At 28.1% G+C, this 24,111-nt stretch overlaps 1 protein-coding gene across 2 annotated transcripts in view; it reads left to right on the forward strand.

The window, feature by feature from the left end:
• Nucleotides 1–560: 560 nt before the first annotated feature.
• LOC107450961 (uncharacterized) overlaps nt 561–24,111 on the forward strand; it is a 30,032-nt gene continuing 6,481 nt past the window's right edge. Inside the window, exons 1-2 of one of the 2 annotated variants that reach the window (XM_071184514.1) lie at nt 561–1,230; nt 23,852–23,978. In XM_071184514.1, coding sequence (XP_071040615.1) covers nt 906–1,230; nt 23,852–23,937 — 411 coding nt within the window. In that variant the 5' untranslated portion in view covers nt 561–905 and the 3' untranslated portion in view covers nt 23,938–23,978. The remainder of the gene's footprint in view (nt 1,231–23,851; nt 23,979–24,111) is intronic. The other variant, XM_071184515.1, reaches the window with a different exon arrangement.

Raw genomic sequence — 24,111 nt, forward strand, 5'->3', positions numbered from 1 at the left:
AAAAAAAAAACATAAAACTGAAAAATAGTGTCATATTTTTAAAAATAATAGCAGTTTTCTTTTTTTCGTTCGTTCCCCATAAGATTCAAAATAATTCTATAATCTTCTTAAAAATGAGTGCAAAAAAATAAACTCTTTAAAAGCAATGTTTGACAGTAGTCCAAATAAGCAAATTTTTTTCATTTATTCATTATTGCATCTACATTTAATAGATACGTTATCACTTCAATAATAATAAAATAAATAAGTAAATATAACATTTTATATTTAATGTTTATCTAAAACATTTCTACAAAATTCAGTCTATTGAAAGTTTAAATCAAAGTTATTGTATTGTACTCATTTTAGATTTATTTTAATGCTTATTATTGTAAAAAAAAAGTATTGATGGTGCTTTAATGATCAACCTAAGAAACAATGTACTTGGAATGTTACATCAATTATATATTCAGTAAAAGGTTCATGTAATCAATTGTGAAAAGAAAAGTTATTTCAGTTTTTAAGAACTACAAATCTAGCCAAGTTAGGAATCAAAGTCTAATAATATCGCCAAACTTCCCGGAGTATGTGACGTAACTACCTGCATACAGCAACCCTTCATAACAAACCACAAAAAGAGAAAATCAGCTTCAAACAAAACAACAAAAAAAAGCGAGCTGCAGCATAGAACAACACGCTGAGCAAATGAGAGAAGAAAAAAAAGCTAAAAAAAAAAGAAGTAGAAAGCTGGAGAGATGTAAAAGGAATAATAAAAAAAGAATCTCTCCCCGCGTCCCCCTTTACTCCGCGTGTTTACGAGAGAGAGATCGTTCATCTAAGCTGCACGGCTCTCGAAAGCATCATTTTGATGGTGATTTCTGTGCGGTGCGGTCCTTATCTCAGTTTTGTCTCTGATGTTTTGAAACATGGGTGATGTTACTGCTGTGGGGGCCCTATCAGGCCCCACCCCCAGGACAAATGCCCGATGGCCAGTACGGTCAGTAAAAAGATGTTTGTTTGGGATACCCGATCCCGAAGAACTGCGGACTCATCTCGAGAAAGAGACACTACAACAGTATGAAAAAAATAAGCAAAAATGGAACTTTGATTTCGTGGCAGAAATGCCATTGGACTGTGGTCAGTATTCCTGGAAAAAAATTCGAAGGGATGATGACCTATCGGATAAGAGCGGATCTACCACCGAAACTAGTAGTTGTGAGGATATAGTTGTGGAGCAAAAACTCATAACGGGTAATTATTATTATTATTATTTTTTTTTTTTAATTTTGTAGTTATTTTATTCATTTTTCGCGAATTTAAATTACGGTCGTTGTTTTTTGGTTAAAGAAAACGATGTCAACGTGCATTTGTTGCTTTTAGCTTTCTAGGAAACGCGTGATAATCGTTTGCGATAAAAGTGGATGTTTGTTTACTAGCCACGCCCCTTCGATAAAGCTTGAATTTGTTATTTTTTCGTTCAGTTCTTGGTATATATATTTTTAATTACCGAACTATTTGATATTAGCGATTCAGATGTGTCATCTGCAAATTGTTTTTTTTTTTCTTCCTTTTTTTTTGCTGAAAAATAAAGTGAAATATATTGCCTCGAGTATATCTTATGTCATCTATATAAAATTATACTTGTTTCGTTATAATTCCAAAACTTAATTCGTTTTTTAGTATAATCGCGCGATGAATAACTAATTATTTGAATTTTTATTTTGTATAATACAAAATTATGCTTATATTAGTATAATTTTATGCATATATTAGTGTGAGGATTCGATTTATTAAAAATAACTGGTTATTATACATAACTAAAATGTGTTATAATGATCGATAATGATCTAGTAATCATAAATAACAAGTATGTTAGAAAAAATAAATTAATTTTTAGTGTTAGTTTTCTTGAATAAGAGATAATGCAAATAACCAACTAAAGAGATAAACTTAAAAATATTCCATTAAAATAACGAACTTTTTTATTGCCGTTTGTTATAGTTTATGATTTTTTTTTAAATAAACAGTATAAATACTCTTTCGAAAGGGTTTCGAATTTAAAACCTTTAATATAAATGAGTTTGTATACTAATATTTCTGCAACAAGCTGTTTAATTCACGTGCGCTCAAAATTATTTTTACAACTTTTTACTCTAAAAATATTAATTTCAAACTTATTATTGGTTTATTATTTTCTCAACTTTAAAATAACGTTCTTCTAACATTTGTTAAACTTATATATTATTTTTAAGATCAGAATAAACTCGCTTCCAAAAATTACCACAAAAAATGGAGTGATTGATTTAAAATCAAATTTGAATCTTCTTTATTTGTATATACTGTAATTACGAATTTATATAAAATAATTTAGATTATTTGATTAAAATAATATGATACATTTATTAGAGCATAGCATCATGAACTTTAAAAGCAATTTATATTATATAATTTGGTAAATTGTTGTTTTTTGATAAACATCATTCTAAAATATGATTTCTTAATTTATAAATGCTAGCGTAAATCAAGTATTTTTTAAAACATGCAAAAATTAATTTTTTAAGATTAGTTTGAAAGTTTTTCACTTGTTAACAAATGCCTGACAGGTTGTGTAATGATTTTTACAAATCAATATCAGTCGAATTATTATTTAAATTCAACTAAACGTAAAACTTATTATAAAATAGACTTTTAAATAATGTGTTGAATGATTACTATTGAAATAAACTCACTTGTTTTAATGGCTTAAATATTAAATCTTTGAAATTAATATATAAAGGCACTCAGGTGTTGCCTGTTGGCTTCATAATCTTTTTTATTCCTAAAAATATTTAATATCCGTGAAAATTAGATTTTTTTTATGAATAAATTCGATTTAATAGTTATTTGGTTAAAAAACTTCACAAATGTCATAAAGATTTCTTTTTGCGTCAAGCAAGAATTAATTTACCTGGATTGCAACTTAGAAAGCTTCGCAACTGGTCCACCGTTTGGATACCTTCACGGGCAAAACAACCAAAAAGAACTCCCTTGAGTTAATGTCATCAATTAAAGTATAGAAAAATAACAAATTGAAATTTAGAAACATTATTAGCTGTTTACTGATTTCAACTGATAAAATATTTTATTGAAATAACCAATTTACAATATCTCATAGTACTTTTTTATAATTAAAGAATTTTATGTATGTTTTTATACCATCTGATACAACGATGGGCTTTCACAATAATAATCATAAACTGCACCATTAAGTTATGTTATCAATTTAAATTTAAAAAAATTAAAATATTTTTTATACAAAATTATGACAATTATAAAGTTTCAAAATTAATATCATAATTGATTTATTTAAAGGTTTTTACGCATGAAATATTTTGCTGAGTAAAAAAGATATGCAGAAATAACTTTTAAATTACATTTAAATTAATTCAATAAAGTGTAATTCTGATTGATTTTTTGCTAATTTCTAACATGTTAAATATTAAAATATGTTTTAATCATTGATTAAAATAAAATGTATTGTATAGAACTAGTCATATAAAAATTAACCGGATAAATTAATGTAAGATATTATAATGTATTCCGGCTTAATACATTATGATTAATGTAAATGATATATGTAAAAATTATATTGGGACTTTTATTTTACTAGGATAAAATTTAATAGGGAAACTTGAAATTTATTTGAAATTCAGTTTATTACATTCATAAATTTCATTTTATTATTTATTTCCACACAAAGAAATGCATGAATTAAAATTGAATTCTTAAGTAATTTTTAATATTTTTTGTCCATATTTTGTAATTTAAGTATTAAAATTAAATGTTGCTGCTCTCCAAACAAAATATTTGTCGAAATTCTTCATCTAGTTTGAATCTTAATTTACCATGGAGTCAGGAAAATAGCAGTAGTCGCAACGCTTGTACATAAATAATTTGACGGTTACTGGTTGAATAAAATATCATTTTATGAATATTCTCCGCTGACGTTTCAAAGCTGTTGAGAAAACAGATATGCTTGGAAAGAAACAGAAAATACAAGCCAAGGACGTGTCCCTGCTTGATGCCACCCGTCGGGAAGTAAATTTAATCATAAAAGCGATAAAAAGAATTATGCCAGTCGTACAGAATAAAAGCTACGTCACAGCCATGTGTCAATACTTAGATATCGTCTGCCTGTTTCCATGGCAAAAAATAAGAAAAAAAGACGTGCAATTCAAAAGAAAATAAATAACGTGATCATTCTTTTAAGGATGGCGAAACCGAATGAAAAATAAACTCGAATTATTTTCAACTTCCGCATTCTCCACACTTTTTTAACTTTATTCAATCCACCCACTTGTGCAGAGATAAGGAGGAATAACTACTGTTAAAGAACGTAAACTGAAAAATGGTTCAATGTTTTCAAGTTGTTTGTCCGCAGCGGTTGATAGTTTAAAATTGCTCCCGAGTGTCTGCATTTCCGTGGCTAGACAAGTTTTAAATTGTTTTTCTTTTTTCATATTTGTTATTTATTGTCATGGTTGTTTTAGGGAAGTTATTTTGCAACGCAAAGCTACATCAGCCAAGAAAAAATAATTTCAAATTTGTTTAAGCAGCTTTGCAATTTAAAACTAACGTAACGATTCGTTCAATTTTGTAACTAATTATTTATTGATTAGTTCTTAGATTAATTCGTTTAAGTTGAAATTTAACAAAAACCATAATGGCCATAAATATTACTGTCCTCTGATTATATTTTACTATTTGTTAAATTCTATCTCTATCTCACAATCAAGAAAGAAGAAAAAAGCAATTTACTATCGTGACAGTTTTTAGTACAATTAGAAACTCGAAGGATTTTATCTTAATAATTGTTTTAATTTTTTTTTAATTAAAGTAACCAAGATGATTAAAGTTAATAAAATATTAATGGTAGAAAAAAGTTCATATTATTAAAAAAAGGTTCATATATTTCTCTATAAATTAAACCGTTTTTGTTTGCACTGAAAAAATTTAAATCGTTATTCTCCTTTTTGATAATTAATGATGTATTACTGTACTTGCGTGAGATGATACCTTTTACAAAGCATGCTGTTCGTTAAATGAAAAACAAAATGATATTGTCTCGTTAAGAAAAAAATAATAAAATAATAATTGTCTCGTTAAAAAAAACTAAAAACAAAATGATTAAAAAAATCGTTTTATTATTTACTATTCATATTACTCAATGAGATTCTTTTAAAAATTAAATTTTTAAAAAAATAAAATGCTCAGGAAATCGCATCGCGTGGCGATTATGTATAAACATTTCATTTAAAAAGTAAACCTACAGAAAAAAATTTAAAATTGCAGTTTCTTTAGTTCATAACGTCAAAAGTGTTACACTGTATTTTGTTTTATTGGAACAGATTTTTAATCTTCATCAAACGATTCTATAAATAATAAATTTTCTAAATTTTTAATTTTCTTTTGTTTTGTAACAAAATGTGATTGAACTGTTTTCAAAACATAGTCACATCATTATAATTATTGTTTCAGGTACCGGAATTTTTAAAATGAAGCCGTTAGTTTCCTTTAAGTTATAATGTATATTTCATTAGAAACTTGTAGAAACACATTTATTTAATATATGTATTTAGTTAATTGTATCGTCCATGATTGTGCTGCTGAAAAATTCATTGATAAAAAAAATAATTAAAAATGTGCGAATACAGATAAATAAAAACTATTAAGATTTTACCAAAGATAATAATCATATATTTGGCAGCATTATTTTTAATAACTGTTTTACATAGTTATAGCGAATAGCTTAGGCAAACATATCATTCGAAATCGGATATTTAAGCGAAGTTTTTTGTTATTTATGATACTGTATGATATTGCTTTAATACTGTATTTAGTAAACACTAGTCTGAATTTAAAAAAATGAAGTAAAGTAGAAAATTTTCTCTGTGCGTGGGTACGCTAACAATAAAATTTAACGAAAATAAATTCTCCTACGAAGAGCAGTTTTGTTCCAATACCTTCACCATCTTTGGATCGAGTAGCGCGCAGCAAGGGTCTTGGCATTTTGCCAATTTCTTATTTCGCTGCACACATAGGCAAGTTTTTGGATGTAAACAACTTTATCTGATTCTGATGAGTTGCACCTGCAAAAAGCATTTACATCATCCTTCTTTAGAATTAATTTCATTTCATATATTGTATTAGTTTTGGAATCTATAATGGTAAAATAGTTTTAATAAATTAAAAATGTTTCAATTTAATTTTTTTTCTTCTTCTTCTTTCAATTCTGAGAAACATAAATGGGATATCTGAATATTTACTCAGTGAATTTTTGTTATTAGTTGAACTGCAAAACAGAATTTTATTGATTTAAAAATATTATTGCGTTGTACACTTAGTTTTATTGTTAAAAGACAATATTAAGTCCTTCATATTGCTGCACTCTGTTGGCAAGAATTCCAGATAATTTTCATAACACATATTTATTTAAATGTCTTAAAACTTCTTGGATGAAAACTCGCACAAAATTTTACAAAAAAGAATGTATTGAATTTTTCTGGCAACTTTTTTTTTTTTTAAATTTAGTTTGTTATTTCCGAATTTAACCAAGAAAAAAGTTTATTTAGTATGGGGATTATGTAATATTTAATAAAACATTGATTAAAAATTAATCATATGTTTTTTCAATGAGTAAATGGAATTTGATAAACTGTTGTAAACGTTGCAGTCATAGTTCAAAAATTCGGCGTAATATCGAAAACCATACTTTTTATGGAATGCCAATAACTAGACTCTTTACCAAAAGGTCAAGTAGGAAATACATCAGACATTCTGCAAAATGTCTTAATATTTTATAAAATGCTGGCCTTTTAAAAGATTGCATATAACATATGTGTAAATTTCTTTTAAATTAGATGATTTCTGGGGATTCAATTATCTAAACGCGATAATTTTGTGTAAATTTACAATAACATAGTTTAAGAAAACTTGCAATATTATTATATTAAAGCTTAACAAAATACTATTTTTTTATATTTTGTAGAATGTTTGAAATTTAAAAAAAATTTCGATCCAGCTTAACTTCGACTGAACATAGTGTATTTGCCAAAAAAAAAAAAAAAAAAAAAAAAAAAAAAAAAAAAAAAAAAACATCCATTCACTCCTAGAGTGTGATCATTTCAAAAATAAAAATAAATTTTGATTTGTGCTTTCTTTTGCTTTTTTTATGAACAATGCTTGACACTAATCTTTATAAACATTAAATTTACATTTTTTTTTTATTTCCAAAAGAAAAAAAATAAAGTAAATAAAATTGTGAAAAGTCGCAATTTTCTTACTTTTGTAGTCAATTGGTAGGGGTCTAAAATCACAAAAAATATTCTTAAATTAAATTGAAGCGAAACTTGTATTTTTCGAAAAAGCGAAAGCTAATTAAATACTTTATACAGTTCAACCAGAATAATAAAAAAAGTCTTGAAAATTCGAATTTAGTTTTAACAATAACTATGCAAACACACGATCTAAAACATCGTTGTCTTATAAACTAAACGCAAAAGATGAACCACTTTTTACAAGTGTTATACCACCGTAATTATCATCGCACTGACGTTTTTTCCCCCAACTACGAATTGGGGTCATTATTAAATAACTAAACACGATTAGAAAATAACCCCCTTTGGCCGCAAAAAGGAAAGATTTGCGACAAATAAACTGAGATTTTATAGCGTCATTTTAACTGTCATAGTTAACTTCCCTGGAAACGTGTGGCAATGACGTAATTTTTCGTCTTAAACACTGAGCTAATTGGCTATCGCCCTCTGACGTAGTTCGCCCTATATACGCTTCCAGGATATGCGACATCCTTTTTGAACAATTTACAAGCTCTATTTTTTTCCATTCTTTAATTTTTGTCGCGCTAAAAACGTGATTGTCTCTTAATAAATTTTTACTGTATAATATGTCCATGAGAGAGGATATTGACAATGAAAAATGTTTATCTGATAGGTTTCTTAAAAGCGTCTAGACTCCGGGCTGGTCGTTCGAAATCATAGTAAACATGCAATATAAAAAATTTCGGATCAAATTACGGTATGAAGTATCAGCACTTTGGGTGCATCATCCGTAAAATTTATTTTACCGTAAAATCCGTTTTTATCGTAAAATAATGTACCGTAATTTTCACATTAATATTCATTTCATTATTCCGTGATTTTACGGTTATTATTTCTGTAAAAATACGATATATCAAATTTTTGCTCCGTATCATGTTCATAAAAATGGATTTTAAGGTAAAATAAGTACCGGCACCCTTAATGCAGGTACTTTTTGTCCTAATTTGTTCCTGAAATTTTTACAGTGTGCCTTTTATACCCATTAAAGGATATCGTTTGAACTTTATTTTTTTACTAGCTGCTACAGATTTAACTCGTTTTCCGAAATTCCTTTTTATTAAATTTTTTATCTTTGTTTATTTATTACGTAAATACCCGTTCATCATACGGGATATAAAAAAAAGTAAATAATCAATATATCGATATTAAAGACTACGAAATTGTGCACTATTAACTAATCGTCAATAATAACTAGCACAATTAAATAAGCTATATCAATTCCTGTTTATTTATTATTATTTGTTGCCCTTCCCGGTGGTTATTAGAATAAGAAAAACATGTTTTAAGAAATTCAACCCATCACATGAAAGAGTAACTGTTATCAGTATCATTTGATATAATGCTTTTGTTTGAGGTCAGTTCCTGATTATCAAAAATTACAGTAATCAACGATATTTATCCGGTACTTATCCCATTTAGAACGTTCTATTCGGCCAGATTTCATCGAAAAATATACTTGGCCCAGAAAAAGCGAAATTACTCCAATGAATGGCCGCTAAATCGGATCTTTTTATTATTATAATTGACAGGATTAATTTGCCGTAAAAAAATTATTTTTTTTAAAATCATTTTCCGATAATGAGAGAAATAATATAATTTCAGTTTTGATATAAATACATTCAAACTTTTAATTTTGGGGAAATTTCACTATTGTTCAGCCGGATTTCATCTATAAGACGTCCGTTGCCTAGTAACTGAGAGTGACGTCATCGTAGGTAAATCGTGGCATTTGCCGATTTAGAAACCAATCAGATTCAACATACACGTATGAAGCCGCTTTTAAGTATCCAATTAATAAATCTTGTTTAAATAAAAATGTTTAACCATGATCACGAGTTGCTAGTACCCAATTATGAAATCTTTTCATTTATTATTTCCCAAATTAATTTTTATTTTATGTTTCATAACCGTCGTTGAACAGCCGACCCAATTTTTGGGTTTACGACTGCTAATCCTCAACTCCGTCCGTAGCCTTGTAATTTTGAACCCATTCCAGAAGACAAGGGAACTCCTGGATCAAGCATTGGGAGAAATCTGCCTTCGCGGAGGACTTTTTTTGATGGAACTAACCCGAATTTGCGTTATATGGAGAGGAAGATCATGAGAACCTTCCACGGTTAGTCTGACGCCAAGGGGACTCTAACCCATGATCCGTCTACCACTCAGGATATTTCACGTCAGCAATGTGGTCGGTGTGAGCCGGGTGCTGAATTTGAATTAACCAGCCACATCTGGGATCGAACCTGGGTCACCTCATTAGGAGGCGAGCGCTCTATCCCTGAGCCACCTTCCCGAATTAATTCGTAAATTTTTAAATAGCTTATTTAAACAACAACAAAATTGCAGGTTCTCATCGCTTCTTAAGTTAGCTTCTTCGCATTAGTTGCGCACACTGTAAGAAAAAAATGCGAAATTGTTTTTGGTATTTACAGTTACAACTACAGTTTCAAACCCAATATATAAAATGAAATTCAGTGCTCTTAATCTATATCAATTCAACTTAAAAATTCAGGGGTCTGTCCAGACATTTTGTAAAAGATCCGGTTTTTATGAAATTGTGAAAAAATTACTCACATTCTTTCAACCAGGGCCCTGCTTTTATGAATTTGTGCTATTAGGGTTCGGTTATTGCAAAAAACTTTTTCAATGAGTTTTTTTAAATAGATACAAGATTATGCTCAGCACTGTAAAATTATTATTAAAAAAAAATTAAATTTTCAAAAATAAACAGCAATTGCTGCTTCTAAATTAGAGATGCAACATACAAATATTTGGTATTTAGCCTATGCTGCTGAGCGCAGAATATTCATTTCGGACGAATAATGGAAGAATCGTCTGCCGAAGACAAATTCGTTTACATCCATCTTTCTTGTTTTCTGCCCTGGGAAGGGTTTATTCAGTTAACAAAACAATAATGAAGATAAACAAATTTGTGAAGGGTCCGATTAAAAGAAAAATCATTTTGTGAAGGGTCCATTTTTAAAGTTAAAATATTTTGTGAAGGATCCGTTTTTATGAAAGGATATTTTGTGAAGGGTCCGTTAACGGACCCAAATTTCTTCTAAACAGATCCCTGACTACTCTTTCAATTTTACTCCTTTACGAAAAATAAAATCCTGATCCAAGTATGAAGTTAAAGAATGTTTTAGAATACCGGTAGTGGAAGAAGGTGGTTTCGAAAGTTTTTTATTACCAGATCGTGCGTTTTCTTGTTCGTGAACTACCGCAGCTGTGTTCATCAATGCTTCGTGATAATATTTTGAAAGTTACACCTGTGCATACAGCACCAAGCTATTTTACTCTGGCTAAAATTAAAGCGCATGAGCTTATAATTTCCTCACTGCCATTTACTTTTTTCTTCCTTTTCTTCAAAATCCTTCATTAAACACTTAGGCACAAATATCGTGCTTTCTTCTTTTCATGATTTATTGTACCTCATTAGTAAAAAATTTTGTTTTGCCAAAAAGTTAAATATTATGAATGCAGTTTGTACGACTTCAAATTAACGTTATCAAAAAAATCCCTTCTAAATGGCGTTGCATTAATTCCCCCTAAAATTTATGTAATTTATTAATTAAAATAATTTGTTTTGCTTGAATTGCACTATCTTGTTAGAAACAAGAAGATAATGGTTCATGTTGCACTGTTAAAATCAAGATAATGGTCATGTTTTCCTTATTTGCATGGCATATTGCACTGTATTGTTAGTACCAAGATAATGCCACGGTTTCGTGTTTGTGAGGCATAATTCTCTAGTTTGTTGAAAATAAGAATTTTTTTAAAAACTTGAAAAACACAACAATTGTTTTATGTGGTAAAACCCACATATCAGATTCTAAAACTATGTGCAATTTTGCGTCAATAATAAAGGCAATCATTTGGAACAATTATTTTTAAATGCTTTCTGTTATGTTGAAAGTCTTTTTAACCATTAGCATAAAAATGAACTTTTTTTTAAAATTTTTATGCATGTAATTCCCGTAATAAATTTAATCTGATATTGAATATGTAAATCATAAATTTAATCATAATAAATTTAATTTTACAATATTAAAACTGAGTGTAAAATTTAGTTCCCCTAGTAATAACATGTTAATACAGGGATTTCGAACTTACATGAGGCCGGGGGCCACAATTAAAAACACAAATCAAATGGCGGGGCGCAACTTTATCAAACTTTTATGTAGGACTATTTTATGTTTGAAAGAACATTAAATATTACTGTCAGATTTTTACCAAGTTGTACAAAACAAAAATATTGAATTACAAAGTTAAAAAAAAGTAGATTTTTAAAAATATTTAATTGCATATTAAAAAATTCGGGCTACAATAACTTTAATGTGCACCCATGCATTAAACAATTAAAGTGCAACAGATATCTAATTGTTAAAATATAAAACTTTTAAAATGGTTGGTATTAAAACTTACATAGTAGCACACAAAATGTTCAATGACAAAATTGAGGTTTGTCTGCTGCAACCACCAGAGAATAGATATTTACATTTAAAATTTACAAATGTGTGTGTAAATATTTTCGTCCAAAATGAGTGGTTTCAAAAAGTTAAACAGGAGAATTTCTTCGAGAAAATTTCTGATTACACACTTGCTAAATTATATCCACAAAATACAAAAAAAATGCAATAAAAAAGAGCAACGTACACGATTATTTTTGTATCTGAATTAATATTTTCTTGGATGCAAAACCTGAGAAATATATTTTTTTGCACCGTTGGTATGATAAATTTCACAGAAACGAAGAAATTAAGTTTTTATTAACGAGAAAAGTATTTTAAACCCATATAGATTTTTACGAAGATTCTCCACTAAAAAATGACAACTAATAAATTTTAGTTCGCGGGCCACAAAAAAAAGATTTCGCGGGCCGGATGCGGCCCGCGAATAGTTGCCAGTTGGAAACCACTGTGTTCATAGATACTTTCTATTTTTTTTATTTTTTTTATCATTGTTCGCGTTTGCAAAACATAATCAAAACATAACGTTTGAATAGCATACTAATAATAAAATTATAACATAATCTACTAACCTTAGAATGATTTTTTCCGCTCCAGTTTTCTATATCTGTTTTGATTCGTTCTAATCGTGAAAAACAACGGATGTCGGCCTGTACTGCATTGTTTATTTATTTATTACTCCCAAACGTATCGCTTATTTTCAAACTGTCTTCTAATTAATATCCGTCCTCATTAATTTGTTCATTTCATATAATTAAGATAATAATAAAAGGAAGAAGTAAATTGTCATTTATAGAAATGGCGCATTGCTTTTTAAAATATATTTGACTTAAATTATTATTTTATTATATATTTGACATACTTTTATTTACATTTCTGGCTATGTTATTGTTACATTTCTTTCTAAAATATATTTGACTTAAATTATTATTTTATTATATGTATGACATACTTTTATTTACATTTCTGGCTATGTTATTGTTACATTTCTTTCTAAAATATATTTGACTTAAATTATTATTTTATTATATGTATGACATACTTTTATTTACATTTCTGGCTATGTTAGTGTTACATTTCTTTCTATATTGTTACATTTCTGGCTATTTTAAAGTTTACTGTTTTAATAATATCTAAAATAAATTCTTATTTTATCTCTGCAAACAGTGCAAAATATAATCATTCAGTTTTAATTCCATTACTATCATTGAATTTTATTTTCCTTTAACTAATATGAACTGTTTCTGATATTAGTTATCTGATATTAATTAAATCGAAGCAAACTAATTTATCTGATATCAATTGAAACTACTGTACAAAATACAATAACCGTTATATTCTGTTGAAGAACTCCCTTTTGTTGTCTTTCCATTTTTTATCAAAAATTATAAAATACAAAATTATTATTAATCGCTTTCTTGCTTTAAAATAGTGCAAAACTAACCGCAAGAAATAAAAATCGCAAATTTTTTCCTCAATATTCTGTACTTAATGCAGATTATAATACATAAATCAATTAACAATGTTCCAAAAAACGCCACCTAGCGGAATTCAAACAGTGTTCCGACCTTCTCAATTATGTAACTTTCAAAAACCATTCAACTCTTATTCTAAACAAATCTACTTTCTCCTTCAACAAAAAATTTTTTTCCTCCGACAGAAACTTTGTAATGACCGGTCAAGCATTTACTCTGTGCAACCAATAAAAAAACGAGTTTTCACTTTCCTTTTTTCACCCACCCTCCACCAATTTTGTTTTTAACCCTTTTTTATCATTCCTCTTAATTGAGATGAGGGGTAAAAAGAGGGGGGATTGTATCAAAATCCAATGTTGTTGATCACGTGTGGGGGTAAAAATGCCTGCTTACCCCTCACAACGTTATCTCTAAGGACAACAGGGAGGGTTGTTCACCTGTTTTTGTTCCAAAATGACGACGATGTCCCATTTACCTTGACCCCGTGCACCAAAGACCGGTTTTGCAGTTTATAGTGTATTATTTATTTATATTTATATATATATTTTTTATTTCTATGAGATTTGAGGGATGTAGGAAAGATACACAATATAACTCCAGAAATTTTCTCAAGTGAGTAATAGCTGGGTGTGCTGATTGATGTACATATAATTATAGGTTGTTATGCTTCGGCCACGCACGCCTTAAAAAAGTTGGTTAATTTTTTTTACAGGTGCTTGAATCTCGATTTAGGCCTAAAGGGTTTAAAAGAGGATCTTAGTTTTTTTTTTCTTCTTTCATACGTTTGATTAGAAAGTACAGAAATAATTTTCTCTTGCAAATAATTTTTTGATTGCCTTGGTAATGAGCATGTAAGCAGAATATTTTTTGGGGCTAGGGAGAATTTATGATAATAATTTTTAAGATTTTAACCATAATAATCATTAATTTTAACCATATTAATTCTGAAAGATATGACAATTTTTTTCCAAGCAGTCCCCCTTTTGTAAATCCCCTCATGGGATTATTATTATATTAAATTATTTGAATCCTCTTTTTATTATTTATTTTTCTCTCGAAAAATGTTTAAACTTTTCATAAGTTGCTTCATTTTTATATAAATTAAACAACCGTTATTACACAGAAATATGGTAAATCTAACTTTCAAAACTGCCGCAACTTGTTGAGTAGTTGAATAATTTCACTGTAAAAAATTCCTGATCAAACTACGATAAAAAAGTATTGTCATCCGTAATATTCATTTTACTGTAAAAAAAATCCATTTTTATTGTAAAATGCATTTTACTGTTTAATTTTATACCGTATATTTTACAGTAATATTTATTTAAATACAGTGATTCAGTGATTTTGCAATAAAATTTACTTCAAAAAATAAGATATATATCAAATTTTTTATTCCGTGAAATTTTACGGTAAAGATGGATTTTATGATAACAGTTTTTAATTAAATGACTTACAGTATTTTAATTTTGTTAAAATTCTTTTATTCACTCTTTAAAAAAAAATTTCATTTTCAAGCATTTTTTTTTTTTTTAATTTTCTTAAAGTTTTTTTTATTCTCTGTAAAACGCAAGATAACATTCCAAGTTTCTGTATGTGTTTTCTTTTATCAATCAAATACAATTTTTCTCCCACTTTCTTACATTTTTTTTTTTAAATTGTTAAAATTCTTTTATTCTCTCTGGGAAAAAAAACTTTCTTTTATTTTCAAGTATTTTTTTTTTTTTTTTTTTTTTTTTTTTTTTTTATTCTCTTGAAATTCTTCTATTCTCTTTGAGACATAAAATAACATTCCAAGTTTCATTATGGTTGTTTTCTTTCATAAATCAAATGCAGCTTTTCTTCCATATTTTTCTTTCTTTTTTTTATTATTATTATTAATGTTACTTTTTTTACCCGCTTAATTTATAAAAAAAAAAATTTAAAAAAATGTCATGCCTTTAAATATACGTAAACTGGTTTTAGATAGTTGTTTGTGTAGTCATTTGTTTGGTAAAAAACAGTGGAAAGGGTTGAAAGGAAATAAATATAATGAAAAATGTCAACTACATAAGGTCATCGTACCAGGGCTGAGCGGTAATGATGTAATATTTTGAGTGGATAAGGGGAAGCAGCGAGAAAGAAAAGAAGAAAAAAAAAAGGACTAGAAGAAAAACTGAGTTTCTTTTCTGAGAATCTGGACGCGTGCTTTGTGGTTACAAGTTATACCGTAATAGGAACTTAATTTGTTCTAATGAATGGCTTTTATTTTTGAAACAGAACTGTAAGAAACAGGGAGCTTTTTCTATTATTTATAAGATAATTTCCATAAAGTGTCGTACTAAGAACTGAATGTGTTCTAAATGAAGTTTTATTTTTATTATTTAATTTAGGGTTGTCAAATAATTTAGGCAAATAAAATTTAAATTGCTAATAGTATTTTTTTAAAAAAATATGAGAATATATATTAATTATAAATCATCCATTTTTGAAACAGAAATGTAAGAAACAGGGAGTTTTTTCATTATTTATATGATAATTTCCATAAAGTGTCGTACTAAGAACTGAATGTGTTCTAATTGAAGTTTTATTTTTATTATTTAATTTAGGGTTGTCAAATAATTTAGGCAAATAAAATTTAAATTGCTAATAGTATTTTTTTAAAAAAATATGAGAATATATATTAATTATAAATCATCCATTTTTGAAACAGAAATGTAAGAAACAGGGAGTTTTTTCATTATTTATATGATAATTTCCATAAAGTGTCGTACTAAGAACTGAATGTGTTCTAATTGAAGTTTTATTTTTATTATTTAATTTAGGGTTGTCAAATAATTTAGGCAAATAAAATTTAAATTGCTAATAGTATTTTTTTAAAACAAAATATGAGAATATATATTAATTATAAATCATCCATTTTTGAAACAGAAATGTAAGAAACAGGGAGCTTTTTCATTATTTATATGATAATTTCCATAAAGTGACGTACTAAGAACTGAATTTGTTCTAATTGAATTTTTTTTTTAAATTTAATTTAGAGTTGTCAAATAATTTAGGCAAATAAAATTTAAATATAGTATTTTTTTAAAAACAATATGAGAATATATATAAATTATAAATCATCCTATCATCAAAGATTTTATCATGGTAATTTTTTTTCCACGCCTTCATCAGGGGAATGTTTAGTCAATTTAAAATATTGTTTATAAATTTCCCATTAAAAATCCCGCCAAGAAAAACACATAAAATAAATTAAAATACCACTTTTACTTTTATAATAGGGTGAAAAAAATTCAATAACCCTTTCCTGATATAACTATATAATTGTCTATTTCAGCTTAAAATGTAATATTATGAACCATATTTTTTTCTATATATTTTTAATTATCTCTTTTATTGTCGACATTAAAATAACATTACTCATAAAAAAAATTCATGTGCCGATTTTTAGTCCAGTAAAGAAACTTTTAACTATCTTCCACAAACTGTAAAATTGGCATCATAATAATTACCGTATTTGACAAATATAATTGACTATTTTTCAATTTTTCTTCTGTACATTCACAATTCGTTTCGAATCTCCATAATATTTATCACATTCACAACAGAGCCAAAAGTATAGCTGGAATTTCTGTTCTCTCTTTTCCAGCGAAGGATATAAATAATCCTTATAAATTTTTAGTTTAGACAGCCACGGAAGAAATTTGATGACTTGTCTGGACCATTTTGAGCTATAAACCAGAAATTGAGTAAATAGTCTCAAGGTCGCTCGCGCTATAAACGACCTTGCAAAGACGTATTTCGACCTTGTCATGAAACTAGAATAACTTTTTTTAAAAAAATTCTTCTAAGCTTGACTTAGATTTTTAGTTTTGAGATTTAAATAATTTCTGAGTGACTCATAGCCACGTGTTAGACAATTTTGTCCTATCATTTCCTTACGTGAATCATTTTCGTCATGCGATTGGGCAATGTACTGCATTTATTATTGCTGAATTTCAGAAAAATTATTCCACATATTATCTAACTAATGTGCATATTAACTAAGATAATTCATTAAAGTGCCGAAAATTATTCATTTCTGAAATTGCCTAAGTAATCTGAAAATTATCTACATAATCTGCTTGTTGTTACTTGGCCCTTGTTAAGCACATGCACACCAGTGTTTCCCAAAGTGTGGTACGCGTACCCCCTGGGGTACGGGAACAGTTTAGTGGGGGTATTCGTTCTTATGCGAAATATCTTGCAGCAAACGAAAGTTTCAAAAAAGTTTATTTCAAAACAAAGCTACCATGAAAATTTACGATTACGTATTTTTCTATTGGCTATTTTTTGCAGAGTTAACAGTTAATAATTAGTGTTGTCAACAGCCAGTTGTGATTTTTAACTTTAGTGCAATTTTTTTACAGTAAAAAATACATTCATTTTTTTATTAGTGGTACACAGCGATACGAAAAATTTAGAAAGGGTACACAAAAGTCATAAGTTTGGGAAACACTGACCTACACTGTTAGAATTTTCATTCTAAAACTATGGTGAAATGACCAGCAGCAGTCTGTCCATTCAATTAACCGCAAAGTTTACGGTAAAAAAAAAAACATTTTTTTTATCTTTACGTTTTTTTTAACCATTTATAACTAGCATAGTTTAAAAACGGTAAAAATAAAAGAAATTTAACTGTACATTCGAAATAGTTCAGCAGCTTCATGGTGCTGTCATCTATGCGAGAATAAGAGTATCGTATTCTGATAGTCCAGGGTCACAAATTTGGGAGCGCAGGACACTCTTCATGCGTTGAAGGAGTGGTGTCAATGCTGGAACTCGAGCTTCCATTCTGTCGATCATAAGATTGAAAGATTAGCTCTCTCGGTTATAATATGCACCCATCTGCAAGCAACTCAGGGGCTTCATTAGGTACATTTTGGTGCGATAAAATTCTGGTTGTTTAACTATATTAGGTGAAATCAGTTAATAAACTGTTTTTCTCACAATTTGAATACCATCTTATTTATGATTATTTGACTGTTTTGTTTGAATATAGTAAAATTACAATTAAATAAATTGTTATTTAACCATTTTTTCCCGAGCAATTTCTAACAGTTTCGCATGCTCTCGTTAAAGTGAACATTAAAGATCTTTGCTGAACAACATCGTCATTTTTGTACCCTTTAACTAACATAATATTTATTAATTTATTTCTCGACGCATAAATAATCAAGTTAATTATGTTATTATTATTTATATTAATTATTATTATTATTATTAATTATGAGTACCAGACAACCGATAAATTAGTTGACAAAATTATTTTAAAATGATTTAAAATGTAATATGAAAAGAAAAAAGTTAATTCACTACTCTCCTTAAATGAATTTTGTCTCTGCTCTTTTTTCCCTTAATTTTTGTTTGATTTCTAACAGATAAAAGCTAAGTAAAATTAACAAATTCTTTTTAAAAATCTTTTCTATCTTTTTTGGTGGATAAACTTAATGATATAAAATGTTTACGCGTAACAAAAAGAAAGGTTTTAATTAAATTAAGATTATAGCTTATGTCAGTCTAAGCTTTATAACAAAAAAGAAATTTGTAATCATTAGTTATAAAAAGAATAAAAAAGTTAAAGTTAATAACATCTTAACTTGCGCAATTTATCACTTATTGCTGTTAATAGCTTAATAACAAACAAAAAATTTACATGATTTGATGAATAAGTTTAATAACAAACAAGCGTGCCGATTTAAGCAGTTTAATGAATCAAGACAAAAAGAAATTCATAATAATTTTTTGAGAATTGATATTAATTTGTTGATACAGTTTAAAAATGAAGAAACATATAGATTTTTGCAGTTTGTAGCTTAATTACAATGACGAAATTGTATTATTTTGTTAAATTAAATTTATAATTGAAAGAATTTACATAATTATTTAAATTAAAGTCATGTTATTGAGCCCCAAATTAATTGAGAAGAAATTCGTGGCGTTGAGTGCAGTCCGATTTTATTGATTATTTTTATGAATGACAATAACTTAGGGTAAGCTCAAAATAATGACGGAATTCTGGGAAATATCTAACACTCAATTTGCTTCCCACTTATTTTGGCACACTATTTTTTGATTTGACGCCAATGTCTTCAGATTAAAAACAGCCACATAATGGCTCTTTTGTTTGAAGCTCATAAAACTATGATTTGAATGTAGTTCAGATAATTTTGTCCGAAATTTTACACTTTTTAGGCACACTATTGAGGTCACCTTATCATTTTTTTAATATGGTAACTTATAGCCATTATAATATATCCTGGAATACTTGGGTCTTTCCATGGAAGGCTTATACATTTCTTTCCTTTTCCTTCTTCCTTCTTTCCTTTCTGAGGATTAAAGGTTTAAAGATCTTGTCTGCCTGCGTCAGACAGTTGGAAGATAAGCCACAACAACAACAATAATTTTCTCTTTCTTTTATTATATATATATATATATATATATATATATATATATATATATATATTAAATTTAGCAAATGGCTTTCCCACTTTTTACATACATTCTTCATTTTGGTGGGAAAATGTCAACAAATTGTTGATTTCTTAAAAAGCCAATACTTTTTTTTTTTTTTTTTTTTTTTTTTTTGATATTTAAAATATTAGGTTGACCAGAAAGTAATGTCCTTTCAGCGCATTAAATATTCGTTAGTCTTAAAAAAAATAAAAAAAAATTTTTTATCCCTTTCGATTAATTTTCGATCCGGTATTGAAAGGTTGTTGCCAAACGAAGGTGAATAAATTATTGATTAAAAATAAAATCTTGATAACAAATATCAAATGCACCGAAACGACATTACTTTCCGGTCCACCTAATATTTACCCGTTTTGGAGCTCAAACAATCTTTACTTTGCCAGTGTATGTTGTAAAAAAAATCAAAGCTTTTACTTTAAAAGGGATTCAAACTGGTTTTATTTTCCTTAGCAAATAACGAACTATTTTATATATTTAAATTATTAGAACTGTTCTAGCAGTCAGTTCTCACTATATGTGTTCGTAAAAATAAATCCGATAAAATAAAAATGAAAACGAAGCAGTTTAATGTCCTCTTGAGGCTTTCATAAACTGAGCGAAAATGAGATTCCCATCCTAATGAGGCAGCCAAATCTCCCTGATTAATATTCAGTTGGATTAAAAACAGTGCCTAGTGAAAGAGCCACACACTCTTTAATTGAGTCACCCGTGGTCATAGTTAATGAAGCTGGGCCAAAATATCCCACGGTAATGCTCAGGAGATTCTCTTCGATGCGCTCCACGTAGGCCCGACCGGAATTGCGCAATTGCGTTCTAGCGCTCTTGAATATGCCAGTACGAATAGCTCTTGAGATAGCTTGGGCCAATAACCCTGGTAAGATTGGGAGAGGTTGAAGGGAAAACTCTCTGGAAATGTTTTTGTATCTTGACTTTCTTCTTGGGGTAAGTGGCCACGTACCTGATTTCGAGAATTGGTACGCGGTGCACGCAAACTGACTTGTTTTTGCCGTTGTTTTATTCTCATCTGCCAATGGAAAGATTGCCATTAGATAAAACAAAAATATTACAATATCCAGTAGATGCTTTATTAAAGCAATATCGTGACTAAACTCGTTTGCGTATTTTTGTCATTCCCTTTTGGCTATAGAAGTAGATTTATGTTTTTGTTTGATTTAATGCTTACATTTTAATATAAAATTATAGTCGTTTAGAGTTTCTATTGTGAATTGGTTGAAAGATTTACCTAAAGGAGAAAAAAACGTTTAGTATTAGCAAAGAAATTTATGGATAGTCATTAATAAATTGCAATAACTAATCGCATTCAACTAAACTAAATTTGCTGGAAGCAATTTAAGCACTGTGCTGCTCCGAACATAAAATATGATTAATTGATCGAAAGGTTTGATAATAAAAATTTATGTTATAAAAAATATAAAGTTTTAATATAAAACAATAGGTTAGTCAATAGGTTTATCTGAAGGAATTAATGTAAAACAAAAAGGTTTGTTTACTTGTATATAGTAAACTTATATTCTATTAGGATGCTCTCAAGACATTTGCATAAAATTTACCCTAAAAATGCCTAACTTTGTTACAGAATAACTTAATAATGAATTTTCATAAAATATTTCGTTAAATTTCTTATATCTCACTTTAGTTATGTATCGTATAGACTTTTTCGATGATGAATTATTCAATAAATTATTATTCACTTTTGAAGCAGTTAATTTTTTTTAACATTAATTTGTAAATAATTGCTTAAATTTCTATCTCTAGCTTTATAGCAACTTACTTCATAAAAAATAAATACATTAACATTTTTTAAAGCTTCTTATTATGTCATAGATCATTTGATATTATCTAAGAATTTATTACAATTATTGTTATATATTTATTTATTTTTTATCATATTTCCATTAAGTAAAATAGCGTTTCTGGGTTCTAAATAGTTACACTTTACGAACGACTTTTTAAGGTCATAACTAGTGAACTGGATCTGTTTTTATATTGACTTCACTCGTGAATTTTTCAATGTCAGACCAGTGAACCGTTAAACTTCCAAGTAATGTTTACGAATCAGCCAAAATAATCAATTTTTCTAATCTGTTTGAAGATTCTTATTACTGTGTCCAAAAATGGTTCTTCTCAAAGAACTTTTTTTTTTCCTGATCGTTTGCTGGAAAGCAAAGACAGAAATAGCAGGAGGGATGATTTTTTTTAAGACTGCTTGAGTAACGATGCGTTGCAAACGATGTTGAATGCAACAACCTGCTAATGAAAGTTTTGCTTTTCTCGGGGAAGGGGGGTGTAAGTGATCAACTGGGGCTTGACCGATGAATTAAAGATGAGATCTCGCCGCATGAGTGCTAGTTGTATATATTAGATGTATTTAAAGCATTACGAGTAGGGTTTTTTTTCCTCTTTACAAAAAGTCTTTATGCGAGTTTTACGTCATATTGGCGTTTTTTTTTCTTCTGTTATATAATAATTTATTTATCATAATAAACGAACGTTAGAAAAAGTTTAAAAATTAGAGTTAACGCGTTTTAAAATTTTTAGTTAATTACGCACCAAACACATAATATTTTTGCACGGTTAGTTATTTCTTCTTAAAAGTATAAATGCCCAAGATTTCCTTTTAAAACTTTCTTTTTAACTATCTCAAATAGGACTAATTTAATCCTTTAATCAGCATGAATTTTTTTATAAAACGAAATAGTTAAAGACTATTCGTTAAATGTTTTAATTGCATTAAAATGCAAAAAGCCTTTATGCGAGTTTTACGTCATATTAGCGTTTTTTTATCTTTCTGTTATATAATCATTTATTTATTATAATAAACGAACGTTAGAAAAAGTTTAAAAATTAGAGTTAGCACGTTTAAAAATTTTTAATTAATTACGCACCAAACACATAATATTTTTGCAAGGTTAGTTATTTCTTCTTAAAAGTATAAATGCCCAAGAAGATTTTCTTTTAAAACTTTCTTTTTAAATCACTCAAATAGGACTAATTTAATCCTTTAATCAGCATGATTTTTTATTTTTTTATTTTTTATAAAACGAAATAGTTAAAAGATTATTCATTAAATGTTTAAATTGCATTAAAATGCATTAAGCAAACTTTTCTAAAGCAATTATATAAACAGTTAATTTACTAAATGTTTTGCTCCGAAAATTCTTGAACATCTTTTTGAATTCCAAGAGGGAAAAAAAGTTGTTTACAGTTGAAGTAAACAGTGCAAAACACTGTTTCTTGGCTTTTGTTTTTGCTTATAAGTATAAGTTGAAAAAGTGTAACCTGTCACCGTATTGAAGGAACAACTCTAAGGTGTTTAAAGAAACTTCTAACTCAACCAAATCCATTGCAAAACGACCATAGCGGAAATCAGAAAAAATGTATCCAATTTTTTTCAGTTACGTAGCAACAGAAAAAAAAATTTAATAAAATTTCATCTGAACAGAGGATTTTCAGAGGATTACTTGTATGAATATTTCCTTGTTATTATAAATTGCTTGGCTTTATGTTTCATGAAACAAGTGAAAATCCTGAATGTAATTCCTATTCTTTCGCCTTTAAACTAAAAAATAATTATTATTTTAAATATTAAATTTACATTTGATGTTTTATCATCATATCCTGTTTTAAGTTCTGAAAACATTTTTGTATTTTAGTATAAGAAAACGCCCTTAAAATCAAAATTAATGCTAATATGTTTTGTCAATACTAATGCTCTCAAAAGATTGTAATATTTAAAATGTGCGTTTTATACTTTTTTCATACATAATGACAGAAATATGGGTTTAACTTTTTTTTTTTCTGTCAACAAAATGCCGAAACGCATAATAGTAACAACCTGTTACGCATTTTTTGATTGTATGTTACCTTGAACATTTATCGTTCATGCATTGTTCCTTATTAGAGAAATAATGTTTATTCATTTATTATAATAGACGGTGCGAAATTCAACATGTGTTTCAATTAAATACAGATATAGCTTGTCAACTTGTGCAAAAACAATGAGTAATGTAGCTTTTTTTTTTCCTCATTTCAGATTACATGCGGAAGCGGAAGCTGTCGACTAATCAGGCGACAACGTCAAAGGGCGAATCAAAGGCGAAACGACGTTTTTCCACGTGAATCATGCATCTCACTCCTATAAACCAGAAATCTTTCAGTAGGTAAACAGATTTTGATACGCGTATTATGTTATCGTTTGATTTTGCCTTCTACCTCTGTCATTATATATTGTCAAAAGTTCATTGTAATCGTCCGCCATGAATGAATATGGAATATTTTTGGTTTTGTTGTTAG

This window comes from Parasteatoda tepidariorum, chromosome 10 (genome assembly GCF_982258835.1).
Source record: "Parasteatoda tepidariorum strain Cologne lab strain chromosome 10, Ptep-v5.0, whole genome shotgun sequence".
In the NCBI taxonomy this organism is placed as follows: Eukaryota; Metazoa; Arthropoda; class Arachnida; order Araneae; family Theridiidae; genus Parasteatoda; species Parasteatoda tepidariorum.